The 21,791-nt window shown below is 43.5% G+C and overlaps 1 protein-coding gene across 6 annotated transcripts in view; it reads right to left on the reverse strand.

The window, feature by feature from the left end:
• CASTOR2 (cytosolic arginine sensor for mTORC1 subunit 2) overlaps positions 1 to 21,791 on the reverse strand; it is a 120,056-nt gene that overhangs the window by 50,782 nt on the left and 47,483 nt on the right. For all 6 annotated transcript variants that reach the window (XM_026796290.2, XM_026796288.2, XM_005491760.4 and 3 more), the window contains exon 2: positions 6,146 to 6,216. In XM_026796290.2, the coding sequence (XP_026652091.1) occupies positions 6,146 to 6,216 (71 nt within the window). The remainder of the gene's footprint in view (positions 1 to 6,145; positions 6,217 to 21,791) is intronic.

Here is a 21,791-nt window from a genome sequence, read left to right on the forward strand (position 1 = left end):
TGAGTGTTTTCAGCCATGGGAAAAGGGACTCATTCTGCTGCTTGTACCACTGATTTCTCAGCTTTCCTTGTGCTTCACTTCTCCACCTATGACAGGGGGCAACAGCACTTACCCATCTCTCACAAAGTGCTCCATATAAAATTCACTTAGAAAGTAGGGAAAGATAAGAAATCACAGTCTTACCAGCACTTACAATATATAAATGCCTCAAAAGGTCTTAGAGCACGTGTTCAGCCTTGGCCCTTCCTTGCACATTTAGCATCCTGGCGTGTCTCCTCATAGCTGACAGACTCCAATACAAACAAGGCAAGCCACCCTCTCCCCTTAAGTCCACCCTTCAGAAAAAACCAGAAATGCACCAGTGGAAGAACAAGTAGATAGATGGTCAAATGCTCTTTAGTGAAAAAAAAAAAATAAGGAGGGCTGCTACTTTTCTGTTGAGCTGCATCCTGATCTAAAATTTCAATTAATTGTTCCATTGTTTCAGTCAGAAAAGCTTTGTAGGTCCTGCATTTATGAGAAGGGTTGATAAAAATGAACCCTGGTATCTATCTGCTCATTTATCTTGGACTTAGGAAAGTACTAGGAAGCAGCCAAGATGTAATAAATTTAAAGGAAGAAATCATGGCCAGTCAAGTAGTTCAGGAAGAGAAGTCTTGGCTTTCTCACCACAGGCTGTGAAACAAAAATAGATATCAATACACACCCATCTGCTGGAGGAAACAGTGAAAAATATGTATTATTTATGCAGTACTTCTTTAAATAGGAGTGAGCAGAGAAACTGAACCAAAAGACTTTATGTGGCAGGTTACAAACATAAGGAATAATATATGCTGTCAAAATTTGCAAACCCACTCACATACAAGCTCTGAGAAGAAGTGTTCCTTTCCCCATGTGACACAAAGCAGACCTTGCAATATTATTTATTTCTCATTTTCCTCCCTTCCCCCAAAAGCTTTAACCACCAAAACCTACTGCCTCTTGGGAGAGGGCAGAAATCCCACATAATCACAGAGCCCCAAAATGTTTATTGATCTATATCAGCAGAGATGCATTGCAGGAAAAGCCTCCCTAACCAAGCACGTATTTCTAATAAGGCAGTAATCAAATCCCCACATTTCAATTTGAATTTAGGTCATTAATACAACATTATTTAAAAACCTAAAAACCCCAGACAAAGCATAGTCTAGCCAATACAGAGATGAGAAGAGAGTGATTGTACAAGTGTTTAGTAGAGAAAAACACATTCTGCCTAGCAACCACAGGCACTCCTGGCCATCCGGGGGAGGAATCTAACACTATAAATGCCAGCAAGCAGCTCATGCCACTGTGCCTCAGATACAAAGGCCTAGTCACTGGGCACTCAGAAATAAAATAAAAATAGTTATTGAAGGAATATTCAGAAAACCAGATGCAATTATTAGCTTGCTTCCCTCTGTAACTTGAAATAAAGATTGCTCCTAGCTAGATGGGCTCTGAGCTTGGACTGACTTATTTATAAGCTGTTTTCTCACCCAGTTTATATACAAAAAGGAGAGAGGACACTGAAAGCAATTTACCATTTTGATGTTATTGAAATAGGAACTCAATGTGGTACTAAAGTATGTGATGGTCCTGAATCCAAGGTCAGACAGGTGTGTCTGAGGATGATGGTTATCAAAACAAAGCACTGCCAGCAAGATGTTTTTTTCATTTTTATCCTTTCTTATTAGAATGAAATTTTTTTCTGCCACTATAACTAGCTGAGTTAGTTCAAATAGTTCCATTATTTTTAATGTGCTGAACAATTTATTATGAAGTATGAGCTGAGACTAAGAATCTCCTCCTAAAAAATGTGTCAATGAATGGATTCCTGGCTAGAGAAGTTATTAACCATATTAGGCAGCTAAGGAAGGTCTGAGGAAGGACTGTCATGCCCATCTTGCAGATGAGCCTCAGTGTGAGGAGACCAAGAGTCTCGTTCTGTGTTTACACAGTGCATCTGCCTCGCAGAAGGATGTTTCTCACTGCTGCTTCAGTACTGAAATGGCTTTTCCTCTCTGGTTCTGATCCAGAAGAGATCAGCCAGGACCAAAGGTCTGCTGACTGCAATAATCTACATGAAATGGGCTCACCAGTTCTAGGAGAAAGAAGACCAGAGTACATGAAGGTGATATGTTTCCCTCACCCCAAATTTCCCTAGAATATGCATGTTTACCAATCTGAAAATCACAGTGATTCACTCCTCCCTCGACCCTAGCACTTGATTTCTTTTTCAATATATTCAAAGTTCACTGCATACATGAGAGATTGCACACAAGGGACACCAACCCAGTGCCAAGGCTGGGAAGGCAGTAACCTCACCTTGAAAATGTTAGCAACACATTGCTTTACAATAATCCCTCTTCAGGACAGCTTCACCTGGGTGACAGACTGTCCCAGGCACCATTTATGCTGATGTCCCCAGTGCATATAAACGGGCTTTCCAAGATGATGGCTGCCTCCAGGTGTGATGGCATGTGTTTCAATTCAGTGTGTAAAAGCTAAAACTTTTGATGAACACAGACTACTGGAACCATCAAGGCTAGGAGCTCTGCTCATGCAGCTTCCCAGAGACAGTGAGTTTGTCCTTGCTGCTCTCTGAAAAAGGAACAGACTATGCAGAGAACATGGGGCCATGGTGTACCTGCCCACGCACAAACAGTTCCTGCTTTCAGCCCAACTTTGGAGAAAAAGCAAACCAGCCAAACAAATATTGCTGTATTTCAGGGAGCAGCAGCCACTCCACCTTTCTGCCATGGGCTGGCTGTGCAGCAGGGGGATAAATGCCAGGACCATCCATGGCTATCCAAGCACCCCACTAGCTGAGACATTTGTCTTCATGAAGGAGGGCCCATGGTCAAACTTCTCCCCCTAGTTCATCTCAGTATCCAGGAAAAGAGCTTTCTGTGCACAGATCTCTGGGTTATTTGCTGAATAAAATTCTTTCTCATTAGCAGGCCAAAACCCAAGAAACAGCCACTGGAACAAACAAGGTTCTGTGCAAATATAATCCCCACCTCACCACCAGGGAATTAAAGCCAAGAATTAGGCTGTAGCCATTCCCTTTCAGCACAATGAATGCTTAAGCAGGTTACAGCTTTGCACTGTGGACATTTTCTGGGGAGAAAAAAGAACAACTGCTTTACCAGCCCAACATGCTGCTCTCAGTGCAACAAGGCTAGGGATTTTTTGACAAAATAGTTAAGAATGATTACTGCATGTCAGTATGCTTTTAGTGTTAACCTCAAGGATTGATGGAAGTGCTGGTATTTCTTCAGCCTGCTCTTTTCCCATCAGTTGTATTTGTGATGTGCAGGATAAAGGGCCTGGCTAACATGGAAGATGCCAGCTAACAGAACCTTCTCATTTCTGCTGCAGCAGAAATTCACACAGGTGCCTGAGAAAGATAGATTCTCATTTCCCACACAGAAAAACCTATCCTTCAGAGACTTACACTGAGTTTGTTAAGGACTGCAAGGAAAAAAGTTACCTGGAAAGAAAAAGGAAATAATTTACTGCTGGATTTGCTATCTGAACTGCTCATCAAAGGTGCACATCTACCCTGTAATTCTTGAGCTGAATTTGGCACTTCACTACTCAGGACAAGAGGCAGCTGATGCACTCGAGGCAGACATAATTGGTACTGTTTTGTAAGAAGGTGGGACGGTGCAACTCAGAGATTTTGATTCTGTTCAAGCCCATGTGCTGATTACAGGCTATACAAAGTGAACTTTCTCTTGCTGAGACATTTCTAGCTAGATTGTGACTTCTGCACTTCTCCAGACTATGAAAAGCTTACACCACACAGAACTGAGGAGCAGGGATGGAACTGCACACAGGGCTAACCCCGAGATGAAGCTTTGGATGTGGTGCTGACAATTCATAAAGAAGAACATGGGCTGGATAAAACCCACAGGATATGGGGGCTGTGGCAGGAGGGGCAGCAGGATGTGGTGTACACAGGTCTCACCAGCAGATCATCACTTACAAGGGAAAGCACACAAAAGGTGATGAAGCCAGCAGCTCTGTGACACTACTACAGGTTGGGTTTTGCACCTGGCTTCCACACCACGCTGTAGCAGAGGATGGCCTTAGCATTCTCCCTCCTTCCCATGCACTGCCTGGACGTTGATCTTGTCTCCTGCAAAGCCCTGCTTTAGCAGCCCAGCTGCACACAGTGTATTTGAAAAAAAAAACAGGGATGTCCTGTGCCCAAACCAGACACAGGAAGGTACATGGGCACTGTGACTTTCAGCACCAAGCACAGGTAGCACAGAGAGCCAAGGCAACAGAAGATCCAGAGAGGACTTTGAGTAGCAGCAGCACTGCCTGGTTCACAGAGACAATCTGGGACATGCAGCTTCTTGAGGACAGTGGTGGTGCCAGAGCTGGGATTTGCTCAGAGCACAACCAACAGCACACAGTGCAACAGGCCTCAGTACAGATGAGCCAGACAAATGCTTGAGCTCACCTTTGTTTCAAGCTAGAATAACTTCAGGGAGATAAACAGCAGTGTGGCTGCTGGAGGCTCTACAGGAGTAGTTGCAATTCAACTTGTCACCAGTGACTGAATTACAAAATCTGTGTCATGCCAAGTGGGTAGAGAAATGAGTGCCATGGATGTCAGACACAGACATGATGCTGGAGAAGGGCATCCCCCTGGCACATCCCACCTGCAGGTTCAGTAACACAGACTCCCTCCTAAGAATGAGAATCCCTGGGTTTCATGCTGTGCTCCTTGGAAAATAACCCAGAAACTGTCTCCTCCTAAAATGAAGCTGTTAGAGGGAGGCTCTGCATCCTACTATCATGGCAAAACCAAATTAGAATTGATTTTCCTCAGTTGCCACAGATAACAAAAAAAGCTGACACTACCACTGTTAGTAAAATTCTTGTGCATATGCCCTTTAAAAAAATACAAGGGACACTCTGGTAGCAGAACCCTCTGTCACGTCTTCTGGGATCAAACGTACATGGCATAGAGTTTCAATCAAACCTCAAAACTCCCAAATTACAAACAGATACAGCTGGAAAGATCCATTCAGCATTCTCAGCCTAGTAATTAATTTACTAAAATCTTTAGGTACCACTGTACTGATCTAAAATGTACTTTGCTCTATTATGTTTATGAGTGTTCCTGAAGCAGAAAAGGACCAGCTTCAGCAAGGTTACTGATCATCGAACTCTGTACTAAATAAAGATGATGTCGTTTCAAATTTTCTCCTTGTAGTTTGGATATTACAAAACCATTGAATGTCACAAGAAGGTTCTCAAGAGTTAACTCCTATTCAGGAATGAAATCCTCTTTTTTCATATTTTAAGGAATTTTCTCTGACTTTTAATTCCAAACACAGAAGGAGTAACTGAACAAAAATAACAACAGCTGCCCAACACTTCCTCATTCCCTCACCTCAATAACACAGTTACAAACAAAACCTCCACACATGATAAAGGTTATTACAAACTATTTCCATTTACAAAGCCAAACCATTCTCTACATCAGCTCTTGCACAGTGCCAAGAATCTGCAGCTCTCAAGTACATGCCAACCACCTTCTGTGACACACAACCAACTCCACCACTGACCCCTTCAGCCACCCAGGCAAAGATGGCACACTTAGTACAGGGAGAGCTGGGTGTAGGAAAGGGGGATAAATCACAGCTTACACAGATGAGCCAAAGGAGCCCAAACTCCACAGCACTGTGCAGGCTGTAGGGATGATACAAACTATTGAAGTGCTCCTTTCAAAGACAGGGGTTCACAGAAGCTGGAAATGCAAGATGTGTTATACTGAGGGAGGCTTGGGGACACAGGCCAGCTCATTTTAATGCAATTGTATGCAGAGGGTTTTGCTTTTTCAAACCTGCTTTAACTACTCTTTAAGACTTGTGTGTGATCCTCTTCCAGCATTCAAATATATTCATATTCCATGTCTGAATTGCCTTGTACAGCATGGCAGCAGAGACAGTGTGCTTAAGTGATCAAAGCACCTTTCAGAGCTGCACTACCAGCACTTACAAACAGACTTGTTTTACAAACATTTTGGTTTACAGTCTCAGTGAGATGACATGTTTTCCTCATCCACCCCATGCTGGATACAGAAGTGGCACGTGCTGACACTTACCTAGGAAGCCCTCTTCATCCACAATGATGGTGTAGTCCTCAGGGGTTTCTGTGAGGCTGAAGAACTTGCACCTGGCAAAGGCAAACAGCAGGAGAACATGATTAGCACCTGGACTGAGCAGAGCCTCATCTTCCACCTAAAATGGAAATCCTTCCCCATCCAAGCTGTGCTGAAGGAAAGAGTCACAGTCTGATGTTTATGGAGAGGCCTGAGGCATTAACAGACCTGGATTTTATTTCTGGGTAGCTCATACTGTGTGACCCATATTCCCTTCTGCCTGCCTATGCACAATGAAGCTGGTAAAACTCTTATTGTTTTTATTACTTAGTTCTTAGTTACTTTTCTTAATTACCATATCCCTTAAGGCTTCCCATCACATCCAGGACCTGCTGTGTTGCACTGACACAGAGCAAAAAACTTTGCTCACTGATTGCTCACTCCAGCACCTCCAAAAGTATTTCCATGGTTCACACGTGCACCTTTTTGCCCACTGAAGTTTCTTGCCTTATCAAGGTTGGACATCTAACCTCTTAACCACGCCCCAGTATCTCTTCTTTGCTCCTTCAGAGGTTTTTGGCTTTTTCCCAATTTCCTGAGCTGGTCCTCTCCCCTTCCTGGGGTGCTCCTGGTGAAGAGTGGTGGCAGCCATCAAGCCAATGGACACAAGGCTGAGCTGTCCCCCTGCCCAACCCCTGTGGCCTCTGTTCTGCTCCATCTTCTGCTATCACAGGCCATGTGCAGTGCAGCACCCCCAGCTCCTTCACCATTTAACACAATGTCACCTCTAACGGGAGATACAAATCCAATGTGACATGGGATTCTTCCACTGCACACACACAAACAAAAAAAGCTTCAGCCTTAAGGCTTAACATCACATATAGCTGAAAAGGTTTTTTTTTCCCCTGACACACCAACATATGTACATCAACATCTACTGAAAAAAACCCAGTTTCTATCTAGCTGGTTCCCAGCAATGGCAGGAAGGTCAGCATGACATTTTGCAAGCTCATGTTCACCTACAGCAAAGCATCAGCACAGTCTGGCCAGCATCCTTGACACCCACAGCACTCCTGGTTCCTCCAGGAGAATGCCAGAGCACATGGACTGACTGTGTTTGTTGCCTAAGACCAGGAGAAATTTTTCCCTCTAAATTGGGTGCAGCAGGAAGAGCATATGTCTCTAAGAACCAAAGAGTAGGATTTCACAGTTACACTACAATACTCTCAAATTTATCTGAGACAACATACAGAAAATATTTTAAATACTAGGAAAAGTCCAGTACTTAAAAATAAAAGAGAAGAAAGAGATTGTTCTCCAGGCTCCCAGATTTCACAGCATCTTTACAGTGTAATTTCTGCATGAAGCACAGTTCAGGAGGATTCAAGAACCAGGGACTACCAGGGCTTCTCAGCACTGCTGAGCATCTGTGTCCAAAAGTCTTCAAGACTTCTGAAAGTCTGGAATCCCATACTGGTGGCTCAAGACATCAAAAAATGAAAGCATTAATTTCATAAAGAATTAGATGAAAACCTGGGTTCAGCATTCTTTTGACTGGCTGAAAAGAACAAACATAGCAGTTATCCCCTCCAAAAGCAGCAGGGAGAAAAATGAGATGGATGCTGCCCTCCTCATCACCTCATCAGAAAACTGAGAGGAAACAACACACAGTTCAATTAGTGGGCTGCCATGTAACCAACAGGATTTCATGTACATGGAAAGCATCAGACAACCTGTCTTTAGAGACCTGTCCTGTTTTCCTGGAAGCATCCATCACAACAATCAGGCAGAACACTCCTTCCTAGCACAGACAGAGCATTATAAAATACAGACATGGCCCCACCACAACAGAAACCACAACTTAATTATTTTGTGTCATTGGTAATAGCTGCTGTGACAGCCACATTTACCAACTCAACTCTCTCCAGGAATAGTGCCAAAAGAAGCAGAAAATAGCAGCAGCTCAATTTTTTTACCATCACTTCTAAATTGCAGGAGGCTGCTACCAGTGCATGGGATAATACAAGCTGGGCAAAAAGGAATTCTGGGATGCTGCTTCAGGTGGGTACCAGCAGGCAGAAGTATTTGTTACAGTGGGTGAATTCCCTGGAGAAGTCACTGAAATAAAACTCTTTGTTTGACTGAGTCACATGCATGCTGAGAAACTAGAGGTCCTAAAGGAGAAAACATTAATATTAAAAACCTAACCTTTCCTGATCTGCCACGGCATTTATGGAAGAATTTTTTACTAGAACAGTAATATGTGTCTGTGTGCACACACTGACCTTAGCAGAAGAATGATTGTGACAGATGCCACTTTCTGGCCACACATCTAAATATGCTGATATTTAAGGGATATATACACATGAAATCCCATAATTGCTGCCTCAGAACTCATGTCAAAACCTCATATCTTCATACAGCACCTCAAAGCCCAATCCCCAACTCAGTGCAGTTCTGTAAAAGGTCAGGACCACAGAGCCATCTGAATTTAAAAGTGAAGTCTTTCACCAGCATAGAGAAGACCAGTGGTATACATTCATTTAGTTCAAGCCAATGATACATTCTTTTCCCAGAGGAAATCTAGACATGAAAAACTGGAATTGCAAACCTTGTGTGATAGGAAAAAAGAACTCAATGTCATCTCTCTCCCCCACATTACACTACACATGCCTCTTCCATTGGAGTTATTTCAATAATTTCTATTTCCTCTTAAACCAGACTTCAATAAGCTGAATGCCAACAGCATCTTCCATTATCACACCAAATCCAAGAAAGGAAAAGAATTACCCTTTAATAATTTTGAGCCATCAGACAAACAGTATTTCTCTAAGTACATGTGGAAAGCCTATATGTAGGAAGACAGTATTTTTAGTTTCCTAATAGCCAAGCCTTGGATGGATTATTTTGGATTTCTGCCTTCTCAGTGTTTAAGCACATTTCCACTGAAGCACTGTTGCTGACTTTGACTGCCTGACAACATATGCCTTTTTCTGGCAATGCCACAAATGTAGACCAATCTATTATTAGATTAGATCTTTGAAACTGCAAAGCTTACACTGTGTATGGAAGAAATCCTCAAGCTTGCACAGAGCAGGGAAGTGCCTACGGGATGCAGCAACAGCATCATTTCAGTTTGCAAACATTGCTGCAGTCTCCAGGGGAGAAGTGAGCAGGAAAGTGGAGTGCCTGGCTGTGCTTGCAGGTCCACACCAGAAGTGTCTCCTCCAGACATTTGGTCTCCCAGGTCTGCTGAGATCACAAGAGTGGTAATACTGGGATGAATGTGACTTCTGTTTGTTTTGGGTCACACACAGAGCACAAGTTTCTGGGAATACTGCTGTGGGTCATCTGAAAGTTCAGTACAGACAATGGTCTTTAACGAATACCACAAGTCCTACCTCCTTATTTATAAAGAAACTGCTTAATTAATTGTTATCTCAGCAGGGTGAAGTGTTACAAAACTGTTTGCCCTATGGAAAAGATTCATTCCAGAAGCATATGAGCAGCTGGTCTCCCCACACGTAGGAAACCATGGCTAGATGCCATTCAAGGAAGTCAAATGCAATGTCTGGAAGTAACACAGAAGTTTGTAAAGAAGCAGTTGAATGGAATAGAAATTTAGAAGCAGTAGCAGCAAGTTAATCTGTGTGAATATGAAAGACATAATTTGTTGGGATTTGTTCCAGGCTGTCTTCCCATTTGAGATGAGGAGGGATTTGTACACTTCACTCTGTATGTTATCATGACAATATATATTCTTATCACAGAATAAGACACATGCTAATGATCTAATTCTTGGTGATCCTTTTTGCAGTTTATAAATAATGACAAGAGGAAGATTCACTGCACCATCTTGTGAGACATATTTGGAAAGCAGTAAAGGACACCTGTGCTGTTAATGACACAGAGGCCATAGAGGACTGTTAAAAGGGTGAGCAAGTCCTGCTGAGCACTCCCTGATCCTCCAGTTCTCCACTCATTCCATGGATGGGGTCCCACAGTCCCAGCTGGTGCAGTGTTGCTCTCAGAGCACTGCTGTGGTAGCAATCACTACCTGTTGCTCTTCACTCTCAGCAGAAGGGTCCTCTGAGAGACCAGGCAAGGTATTCAGCCCAATTTCCTCTCTCTCCACAGCAGCTCTCCCAAAAGCCCAATAGTGCCCTTTTGGGTCCTTGAAATACCCTCCCCTGAGCCCATCTATGCCAAGGACACAGGGGCTCTCTGGGCCAGGCACAATGGGCTGGTTTTGCCATTCATTTCCAGTCAGGCTCTGTTCAGCTTCCAGCAGAGTTGGGATCCTCCTGTCACTACAGAAATGGAGCTGGATTGTGCCCCTACCCATCTGGGTGGGATCAGGGTGCACTGTGCAGCAGTGTCAACTAAAGCTGTATGTGCTTGTGGCTCTGATGTGCCACAGATCCACACAGTCCAGCAGATCTGACTGTCCCTGTCCTCCACCTGGCTGGAGGCAGGGCCCCTCTAGTTCTGGCCACAGACTCCATGCTCACTTCTTGTAAATGGGAACTGGAGGTCCCTTCAAGACGATCAAAACCAACATCATCCCTCCTACTGCCTCTGAGGACTTCCCCACTGGAGACATCTCTGCAGCTCCTGCCAGGGCAGTGCAGAGCAGCAGAACACTACCAGGGTGCTGTGCAGCTCCACAAAGCCAGGAGACTGGTAAGAAAATCATCTGCTGTTCTTTATGTCAAAATGAAATACCTGGAACCTCAATACTAGGATAAAATGAATTTAAAGCAAGCTTAGGCAGAAGGTGAACCATAGCACAAGAGAAAATGCAGATGCACATATCATCTGCAGCAGGCCATGAGTGTCTTCAGGAACCAGAGCAGCACAGCATTGCCAGCATCAAGGGACAGCAAAAGCCTTAAACATGGACCAGCCATGGCCATCCTAAGACTGCTGAGGTGCTGCCTATGCTACACTGACCTACTATTTCCTTCAGAAGAAACTCAAGTGGAATTGGGCTGTAGAGCTGAAATTCGGTCACTCATACAGCAGGCAGGGGGTGCAGCTGGGGGCTCCAGAGCTGGAGTTTAGTCTGCAAACCACAGGATTGCCAGAAGTAACAGCAAACACCCCTCATAAGCAATGAGCTGGGGTAGGAACCAACTTCCAGCTTTAATGGGGATGCCAAGAAATGCAAACTCTGGGCAATTTACTGAGGTGGGAGCAGCTTGGACACTTGTGGGAACCATAATAACTGTTAACATGCAGGAAGGACAAAGAACATCCTCTTAGCCCAGCACACCTGGGGGGAGAATAGAAAACTGCTCACAAGGCCTCTCAGCACATTCTTCTCTGAGAACATAAACCCTGTTATTTAAAAGCTTTTCCATCCTTCTCCACCTTCAGAAAAAAATTATTAGGAACAAATAAATATGAGAGGGGATGAAGACACTTGGAAGCATGACAGTGTCACAGCCCTCAGACCCAAGAGACAGGAGAGCTGCCTATAACAGAAATACCCCAAAGATAAAGTTACCTTAGATAACATGTTCCTCCAGTCATTGCAGCCAGCTGTGTGAGGACAGGCTGCCATTGCCAAGCCAGATCCCTGCAACTGGTTCTGCTCCCAGCCTCTGTGTCTGCTGGGATGGGAGCACCCAGGGCTGGGGCAGGCACCAACACAGCCCCTGGGTTACAGGATCCAGTGCCCATGGCTGCAGGCACACTGCCCTGGGCAGGCAGGGGAGTTGTGGCCATTGCTCTGACCCAAGCCTGCAGGGCAGGCAGGAAAGTTCTCTCTCTTTCAGGTAAATCCATAAATTACATCAGGAATTGTTTCAGTCTGCTAATATAGATTGCAAGGTCTTTGGATTTACAAATTGTGGCACTTGGTGCCATGATCTAGTTGAGGTGTTAAAACATGGGTTGGACTCGATGATCTTAAAGGTCTCTTCCAACCTAGAATTTCTGTGATTCTGTGATTCTGTGAAATTGGACAATGAAGCAAGACTCCTATCCACTTAAAAAAACCAACAGACCGCCAATAAAAAATACCTCCCTCCAAAATTGCCAGAGTTACAGTGTTAGCTCCAGAAACTCAGATCAAATGCTCTGCCCCATTCTGGTCCTCCTGGCCAACCTATGACTCAGCTTCCATTTCTGATACAGATCTAAACCATCCCTGTGGAGAAGCACAGGGATATAAAACCAAAACAAACCTCATCATATTCACATTTATTGTGCTAATGGGAATTAAATGAGCATCTCAGGCACTTTGCTCATGTTTTATTGCTGTTTTTCCTCCAGCATTTTTTAAAGCAACACATCAGAAACAGCAGGGCCTCAGTTGGTGCAACATCACCCCAGGACAAGCAGCAGAGCAATAGCAAAAACCCCTAAATCCTTAAATTTCATCAAGAATTATAAAAATAATTTTCATGAAACTACATTTGATGCATTGTACAGTACTGCCTGTACAGAGCATAACTAAAAGTGTACATCACTTCTTAAATTCCTTTAATCTGTTCCCCTTGGTTTGATGCCTGCCACCCCAGCATCTTTAACAATATTGTTTACAGATTTATCATTGTTAATGACAGGAAAGCAATTTTTCAAATCTCCACAGAGAGTCAATGAGTGTTTACATCAAATGGCAAGAGCTCCTTGCTTTGGGAGAGAATGCTGTCAGCAAATCTCTGAAGTAAATGAAAAAGAGGTTTAGTTTGTGTGGGAAGGCAAAGAGTATTCATTTATTATCTAACAATTAACTAATTGATGCAGACACACCTTTTCCTCTTTTCTCTTTGCTCTCCCTGTGTGCAGGCATTCTCAGGGGCCCCTCTATTGTGAGTTAACTTAGTCACAGATGAGATGCAAAAGTAATTTTTTCCATTTGAACAAGCCCATAATTTATTTAGGCAGAAGGTAACTGTGCTTTAAAAACTTTGTCTGTACAGCAGTAACAATATCCCTGATCACTGTCAGAGTTGAACTAATTTTCAGCACAAGAGAGAGGTGGAGTACAACACTGCATTTTCCTCAACCACAAAATTCTCTTCTGCAACCCAAAATCTGAACTGAGAAACATGTTACAGATGTGGGTGTGGGTCCTAAGGTTGACAGCTGAAAATAAAGTATGATTTAATGTACAACAAAGGCTTGTGGACACATGATACCACCTGGATCCTGAAGGATTATCCTATCAGAACAAAGACTAACTCCCATTTCCTTTTCCCTTCCAAATCAGGCATTATACTAACACTCCTTTAATGCCCTCTGCTGCAGAATATTGACTTTAAAATCCTTCCAACAATTGAGTTTTCATCAAATGTAATGCTGCTGTACATCCAAACCCATATATTTGGGGTTCATAGTAGATATTATTGTGATCAGCCAAAACCCAGTGATTATTTTGTGGACAGCAATGAAAAACACAGACTGCAGAGCATATGCTTTTTATTTCAAAGATGGGAGCAACCCATGCTCAATGCACTGGGGGTAAGAGGTTCTTACAATATTGCTCCAAGAAGGATGAAGAAACAGAAAATCTGTTGTGGACTTGTTTTCCTATAGGAACCATAAACACAATTTTCCCAGCATGGGACATAACAGTTCTCTCACAAACTGCTAAAATATATTTCCAATACTCAGTATAGAAAGTTAGATGCACAAGAAATGTTTGCAGCTTCAATGCAGGCAGTAATTGAGAACATGTGTGTTGGGGGAATTAAAGAGGGAGGAGGAGATTCAGCAAGCCATCCTCCATGGGAATGGAGAGGCAGGAGAAGCACATTTCAGGCCTCATCATTTTCAAAGAACTTCCACTTAAAAGCAGGTCCAACACCCTAAATCAATCTGAGGATGAATGCTGTGAGGCTGCATGTCAACCCCAAATTTAAGGCACATTAAAAATTTAGGAGCCTGAATAAAAAATTAAAAAACAGAGTTTCACCAACTTTCCTTCAAGTTCAGAGAGAAATTTCAGTTTTTTGTACGACTAAGGACACCTTTATAGCAAAAGCAACCTCTGACTGTTCTCACTCTCCTAGGCTCTGCTTTTGAGTCCTATTCAAGATGGAAACTACCCAGCCCAGTGATGTTTAGTACTTCTGTATATTCTAGGTCATATTATGTACAAAATAGTGTTGTAAGTGTGCCTGTACCCAGCTTTCCATAAACCTGCAGTTAACCAAATCTACAGCTCCCAGAGGCACCAAAAGGAAGCTTCATTTGCTTCCTTTGTTAATGAAGTAAAAGGAAGCTCCTCTTGTGCCAATTCTTTTTTTCTGGAAAAACATCTCTATATACATAAGCAAAATGGAAAATGCATTTCAAGAATTTTAAAGTTTTTAAAGTCAGTCAATATTGACTATCCACAAAGTTTTAGCCTGAAAAATGTCAGGTTTTTTAACAATGCTCTTCTAAATCACTCTTTATAAACTGGTCTCTTCACACTGCAAAGGAAAAGCTCATAGTAAAGGCAGAAGCATAAAACTTCTTCCCAGGCCTACCAGCCCCAAGGAAAACATGAGATTATTCAGCAAATCAGCATTACATGGCTCAGATGGAATTTTGCAGTTTTGGAATATTGTTCCTAAAATCCAGCTGCCAAATCAACACCCAAAACAAAAGACAGAGCTCCTGCAGAAGTATATATATCACAAATGATAATGCAGAGTAGGTCAGTGTGTGGGTCAAAATCAGTGTCATGGCCAGCACCATCCCACAGATGTCCCTTGTTGCTCTCCCACTCTGAAGAAGACCCCAGTCACTCCATAGGACTGAGCTTTGCTGGGTCTGGCTCAGACCCCTGCAGAACCCCCAGTGTGAGAGAAGTCACACGAACTCAAAAGCAACTCCAATCAGGGCCTCAAATCAATGCTCCAAAAGTCTCCAAAAGTTAAGGGAGTTACCCATTCCCAGGCCATGTCCTGACATTTGGGATATGTTTGTTGGCTGATATAAGTGGCTGCACTGCCTTCATATTTGGATTTTGATCCTTGCAGAGTTTCAGCACAAGAACTCTCATGCTCTCCATGCAGCACCCACCACAATGAAGTGTAGACATTTCTAGAGAGCAAACCACACAGAAGTGTGCTTTAGGAACATGCTTTGTAAGGCTGTTCAGTTTGCTTGGTGATGAGAAAACAGCTGGTTTTTCAAACAAGATGCGAGGTTTAGGAGTTCTCCTTTTGTTTCTTACTCTTAGGAAATTTTCTCCCATTTTGTTGCTAAGAGACAATAATGACTGGGTACCTTGGAGAGACAAAATAAGTTGCCAAGCTCAGGGGAGGAGGGCACCTGGCTGCACTCTTGCCTGAGGGTTTCTTTCCTTCAGAGATACTGGGAGAACTGGGCTGGGAAAGAAGGGGGCAGCTGCTGGCTCTGTTTCTCTCAGCATCCACAGGGGAGACAGGCTGGGCTGGCTGTGGGGAGAGTTCCCCAAAACTGTGGGGTTCTGTCTGCTTTCTTCTACCATGAGCGCAGTTCTGCTCATAAGAGTGGCCATTGTACCTTATCAAGGCTCTGCCTCACTAAAAAGGGACTGTCACTGACTGTGGGGTGCCTCAGGGGAAACCTGAGGGGGCGCCTCAGGGGTTCCCTGAGCCCATTCAGGAGCCGGGCTGCTGCTGCCCAGCCCTGCTGTTTTTTCTGCCACTGCTCTGGGTTTTTGCTACACTGAACCCACACTCCTGGCCTGTGGGGACAGCAGGCAGTGCCAGCTCCAGCTGCCGAGCTTCTGCTGCAGCCCAGCTCTGCCATCCAGCCCGGCCGCCATCACCGTGCGGTGCCCGGGCCCGGCCCACAGCGCCCCCTGCCGGCCCGGGGGAGTCCTCGCCCCGCCCTGCCCGCCCGGAGCCCGCAGCGCCCCTGGCGGCCGTGCCCGGAACTGCACCCAGGGGAAGCGCTTAAAGAGAAGGGAAGAGACTTTATTAGGTTTTTTGGTTTTGGTTAGTTTTTTTGGTTTTGGTTAGTTTTTTTATTTTCTTTTTTTATTGTTGTTTTTGTTTTGTTTGTTTGTTTTTTGCTGCCATTGTTGTTGTTTGCCCTGTTATACACATACATACTAGTAAAGAACTGTTATTCCTTTTCCTGTGTCTCTGCCTAATTTCAAAGTTGTAATAATTCAGAGGGAAGGGAGTAATATTCTCCATTTCAAGGGAAGTTCCTGCCTTCCTTAGCAGACACCTGTCTTTCATGCCAAGACACAAGATGAATTGTACCAGGGAAGACAGAACTTTATCAGGAAAAATGTGAGCATTTCACTAACAGTTTATGGTTCTAACTACCAGAAATCAGTACTAGCTGTCATCTTAGTCAAACTAAAAAGCACCTGAATGGCAGTGGTCAGCTTATGTTGCAAAGAGGCATTTCAAGTCTGTGGGAACCAATCCAATGCATTTATAATGCTCAGACAAGCTTTCCACAAGCAGAGGTAGCATGAAAATAAGGTAGTTTGAAGTGAGACCCTGAGGGAACAGACAACATCTACCTCCACTCATCTTTGACTGGATAGGTATTTTGGAAGTTTAAGGAAATGCCATGCCCCTGGCAGATTTTAATATTTTAACTAGCAGATCTTCCCTTGCCTTATACTCTTTCCTTTAAAGCATAAATGAATCAAGTGCAGCTCCATTTAAAATACCACTTCTCATGAAATTCTAATCCCCACTTAATTTTATGTCTTACTGCATTGCCTGCATTACCACAGAGAAGGGGAGAATGAGAAAAGGGAAGAGATGCTTCAGTAACCAACAGTCCCTAAACACCTTCTCTGGAAACAGCCAAAGACTGCAAAATGACCAGGTCTTAAGAAGGCCCAGCAGGCTGTAATCATGCACTTTTGTCCCATCCTCACCAAGTGCTGTGCAGGATAAGTATTAAAATAGATTGAGAAAATTAAAGCAACAAAATAACAGCTGTCAAAGATTTACAGAAAATGAAAATTGTGAGATCAATAGCAAAATAACAAAACTACACGATCTTCCTTTTGTAAAGGTTTGGGGAAGAACAAATACTCTCAGAACATTATGAGGCAAAAGACAGCTCCAAAGTATGAGAACTTAGTGAGTAATGATCTTGGATCTTCCTCTGTGTGCAGCTGTGTTGAGGCCCACCAAAACCAAATAAGGGTAATGTTGGGCAATGCCAACACCATTTCCATGGCTGGAAATGTTCTGACTTCCTTTTTACTTCCAACCTGCAAATGGGCAAGTGGACCCAACAGAAAATATGCTGTCAGATGTTGCTTTAATTTTCATCAATAAAGATGTGAAACTATCAGATGACACAAAAAAGAGAAGATAAGATACTTCCAGACGTGTCCAGCACTGTGACACCTGCATGCCCATGCCACACTGCCTGAGCTGAAAAGCTCTGAAGGGGTTCAGAGCTGTTCCCTGCTGTGGAAAAATGCAACCAGCTCAGGCATCCAAGAGCTCAAGCATTCAACATCAACAGTTCAGAAAGAAAACAAGTCAAAACTTCAGGAAGCTGAGTCTACAATGTAAAAAGTTCTTCTGTCACCTCAGTTCCGTACTTTTAAACTGAATTACTGTAGCAATACAGGATTCCAGGAAAACAGACCTGTGTAATGAAGTAAAAGGAAGCTCCTCTTGTGCCAATTCTTTTTTTCTGGATAAAGATCCTTATATACATAAGCAAAGTGGAAAAAAAGAATCTATAGATCTAAGGAAAAACACTGCCCTGTGAATTGAGGGACGTGGTTGAAGTATGTCAACAATCTGTTTCCACTGAAGTCAGGATTTCAAACATTCTTTACAGCTGCAGACCAGGGCTCTCATTCCTTGCCTGTAGGAGTTCTTTCTGTCATTGTTATTTCAAAACCCATCAAAGCATGATCATAGGAAAAAAGCTTATTTATTGATTCATCTGGGTGAATACCCTAAATTTTGTTTGACGCTTCATAAAGACTCCAGTGAAAAGTTTACTGACAAATCACAATCAGAATAAATGACAAAACTTCAGGCGAGGTGCAGCCCTGGACTTTGGGTAGTGTAAGGCACAATGTAAAGTGCAAACTCATAGCCTGACTCACCTAGTTGAATTTTCCCATCTCCAGGGCCAGCAAACACCAATGATTAGCAGCACAGGATGAGAGAATGGTTTGGCTTGGAAGAGACCTTCAAATCTCTCCTCTTTTAGTTTAAAACCAGTCCCTCTTGTCCTATCCCTATCTGCACATGTAAAAAAATACCTCTTTTTTATAAAGGGCATTCATTCCACTTCAGGCCCTGGCAGGGGCTCTGAGGTGTCCCTGGAGCCTTCTCCTCTCCAGGTGAGCACCCCCAGCTCTCCCAGTCTGGCTCCAGCCCTTGGAGCATCTCCATGGCCTCCTCTGGACCCTCTCCAACAACTCCTATGCCCTGGCCTGGACACAGCACGCCAGGTACTCCCACGAGAAGGAGAATATCCCTGACCTGTTGTCCACTTTCTTGATTCAGCCTAGGACATGGTTGGCTTTCTGGGCTGCATCTGCACATTGCTGGCTCGTGCCCAGATTTTCATCCACCCCAAGTCCTTCTCCACAGGGCTTCTCCCAGTGAGTTCTGCCTGTCTCACTTTCAGAAAGTTCTGTCTTAAAAATATATTTAGGCCACAGAAAACACTTAATACCCTAGAAAAACATACAAAGCTAAGTAAAATGTTGAATTAAGACAGTAACAGATGGAATAAGAACTAAAGAACACAAATTCTAGGCTAGGCTAAAGTGAGTGAACCTGACAGGGAGGTGAAAAGACTCTTAGGCACAATTCCACCTGGCTTCTATTTGCTGCTTTTCACAAGACCTCAAAGCACTTTCTAAAAAAAGTCAGTATCAATATCAGGTTTTATTGCATCTCATCTTTACAAAACAGAGCACAAAAGTAGATATTCACTGTGGCCTCACACAGCCTAGACAGGTCTTAACATTTACTGCTCTTCTGATAAGTTCTCTGGGGGAATAAACAGTTCAAGAATATTTTTAAACTATGCTGAGGATAAAGGGAGCACAGCTTTCATCAATGTATGAGACTTTGCTTTCAAGCAAACATTTGGCTTTTTTCACAGCACAAAACAACAAAAACAAACCCACCAGGTATTGCCTGCACACTCATTGCTGGGAGAGAGCAGCAAGAAGAGAAAAGCACAGGGCCACAGGACAGCAGGACCACAGTCCCCTGCCAGCTTCATCCACAGATCAATCCAGCAACAGCAGAAAAGCTGGCAAAGGAAATAATGACCTGAAAAATAAGATTCAGTCCTGTAGAGAGGATAAATATGAATAAGACTTCCACCACAACTAGGGATCTACATCTAATTTAGTCTGACATGGTGCAGAGGTCTCCAGCAGGATCTCACTTCCAGTAAGCAGTCTCCAGCAGCAGTTCCAGGAGGTTTCTGCAAACAACTGCTGCCTGAGCTGTTTGTATTTGAGAGAGCAATTGGAGGATTTGTACAAAAACTGTCTGAAACCAGGACTTGGAACAGAGAGTGCCGGACAGCCTGGGAAAGAGAGGATCTCTTCTTTCAATATAGACAGCTTCTGTTTTGCTGAGTCCAAGGCTTTATTGTCAAGCTTATGCTTGGAGATACAGTCTGCAGGCTTTGTTCTGGCAGAAATAATTTGCTAAGTCACCATTTTTATTTCCTGCTTGCATATATCAGTAAATAAACAACATGGAGGGTTTTGAAAAAGAAGTGAGGGTGTGAAAGCTGCTCAAAGAACAGAAAACAATCATAAATGAGTCTCTGATCTTCAAAGCTCTTAGATCAAGAGGGGGAGCAACAGACAAGGTATTAGGAAATCCAGTGGTTATTGCACAAGGTCTCCTTCACTCAGTGCCAAGATTCAAATCTCACTGGAAGGTTAGGAGCTAAAAATCCTCCTCCACTGGGCTATGACAGTGTGCCCAGCTGCCAAGCTGAGAGTTTCCTTTGTTATTCCAGTGCATTATCACAGACAACACCTCAGACTCCAGTATTGTCCATCTTAGTCCAAATCTTAAGCGTCTGCTATTATTCTTGATGCAGAATATCTCAATACACAATCCTAGTCTGTTTGGCCCCACTCTGATGCACCTTTTCCCACTCCTCAAGCTCTGCTGTGTCGCAGAAATCTTTTATCAAAAATCCTTTCCTTAGGATTTTTCCTCCTGAGAAGCTGGAAGGCCTCAGGAACAAAATGTAAACAATGATTATCTGCTGCTGTGGAATGCAACAGGTGCATCTGTGATTGGTCTCATGTGGTTGTTTCTAATTAATGGCCAATCACAGTCAGCTGGCTCAGACAGAGAGTTTGAGACAGAGCCTTTGTTATCATTCTTTCCTATTCTATTCTTAGCTAGCCTTCTGATGAAATCCTTTCTTCTATTCTTTTAGTATAGTTTTAATGTAATATATATCATAAAATAATAAATCAAACCTTCTGAAACACGGAGTCAGATCCTCCTCTCTTCCCTCATCCAAAAACCCCTGTGACCACTGTCACACTGCTGAGCAGCCCTTCCTTGCTCAGCACATTCCCTGTGGGGCTGGGAAGCTGCACAGATGATGGAGGCTGCTAAGGAAGGTTGAGCCAACACACAGCTCAGATACAACGTCCTTGGGGCATGCACTATCTGTAAACCTCAGCAGGATCCTGTTCCATAATTAAACACATCTGATCTTGTGACACCAAGAGAGATATCAAATTGGAACATAACAATACAATGATTAAAATTCAGGTGTAGTACAAGTCACAGTAGTATGGCAGTGATTAATGTCACACCAGGGGTGTTTTGGAGGGATGAAGGAACTTATTTTCACATATGAAGTAACACATTTTCACATACTTACAATTAAAATTTTAAGTAGTGATATAAAAACATAATTATGTGCTTCTGTGTTAAACCCCATCCTATTTTTCCCTCTAAGTTGTTTCTAAAACCACTTACACAGAGCTTCATAAAGGCCTGCTAAAGACATCAACCAAGCCTCCTAATTCAGAATGACTGATTTCTCTGGCCATCAAGAATACATTTGTACCTCAAAGAACTGAATAAATTCAAGAGAGGGAAGTTATCATTCATTTGTTTGCCAGTAAATTCTTTGCCTTTTTGCTCCACTGCTAGAAGCAGCAGTTCCATGAATTGCAGAATGATCCTCTGACGTACAAAGCAGTCAAATCCTATCACATCAAATTGCCCAAAGAGCATTTTGCACCATAAGCTGCAATTTCACCCATGGATTTAGGTGCTGTTCCCTGTGAGTGTGGAGTCAAGAGTCTGGTCCATGATGGAGCAGAGACAAGAGTGATAGAAATGTCTGTGCACTGCTGGCTCCTGCTGATCTGGCACAATGATGGGAATGTTTTGGGAATGTGAATTTTTTATTTCTGTCTTCCCTATAACGATATTCCCCTAATTAACCTCAATAGAGGGCTCGGATGCCCAGGAGGCATTTGGAGAAGCTGTCAGTGTGCTCTAGCAGCTGAACATGACCCAGGGTCACACACCAAGGTGTCCCTTCATTCCTTCCTTCCTTCTGATGTGCTCGAGCGTCTCAATGTCCTTCCCAAGCTGAGGGGCCAGAGCTGGACACGGCACTCAGGTGTGCCCTCAGCAGTGCCCAGTGCAGGGGCAGAATGAGCTCCCTGCTCCTGCTGGCCACACCATTCCTGATCCAGGCCAGGAGC

Source organism: Zonotrichia albicollis, chromosome 22 (assembly GCF_047830755.1).
Source record: "Zonotrichia albicollis isolate bZonAlb1 chromosome 22, bZonAlb1.hap1, whole genome shotgun sequence".
Classification (NCBI taxonomy): domain Eukaryota; kingdom Metazoa; phylum Chordata; class Aves; order Passeriformes; family Passerellidae; genus Zonotrichia; species Zonotrichia albicollis.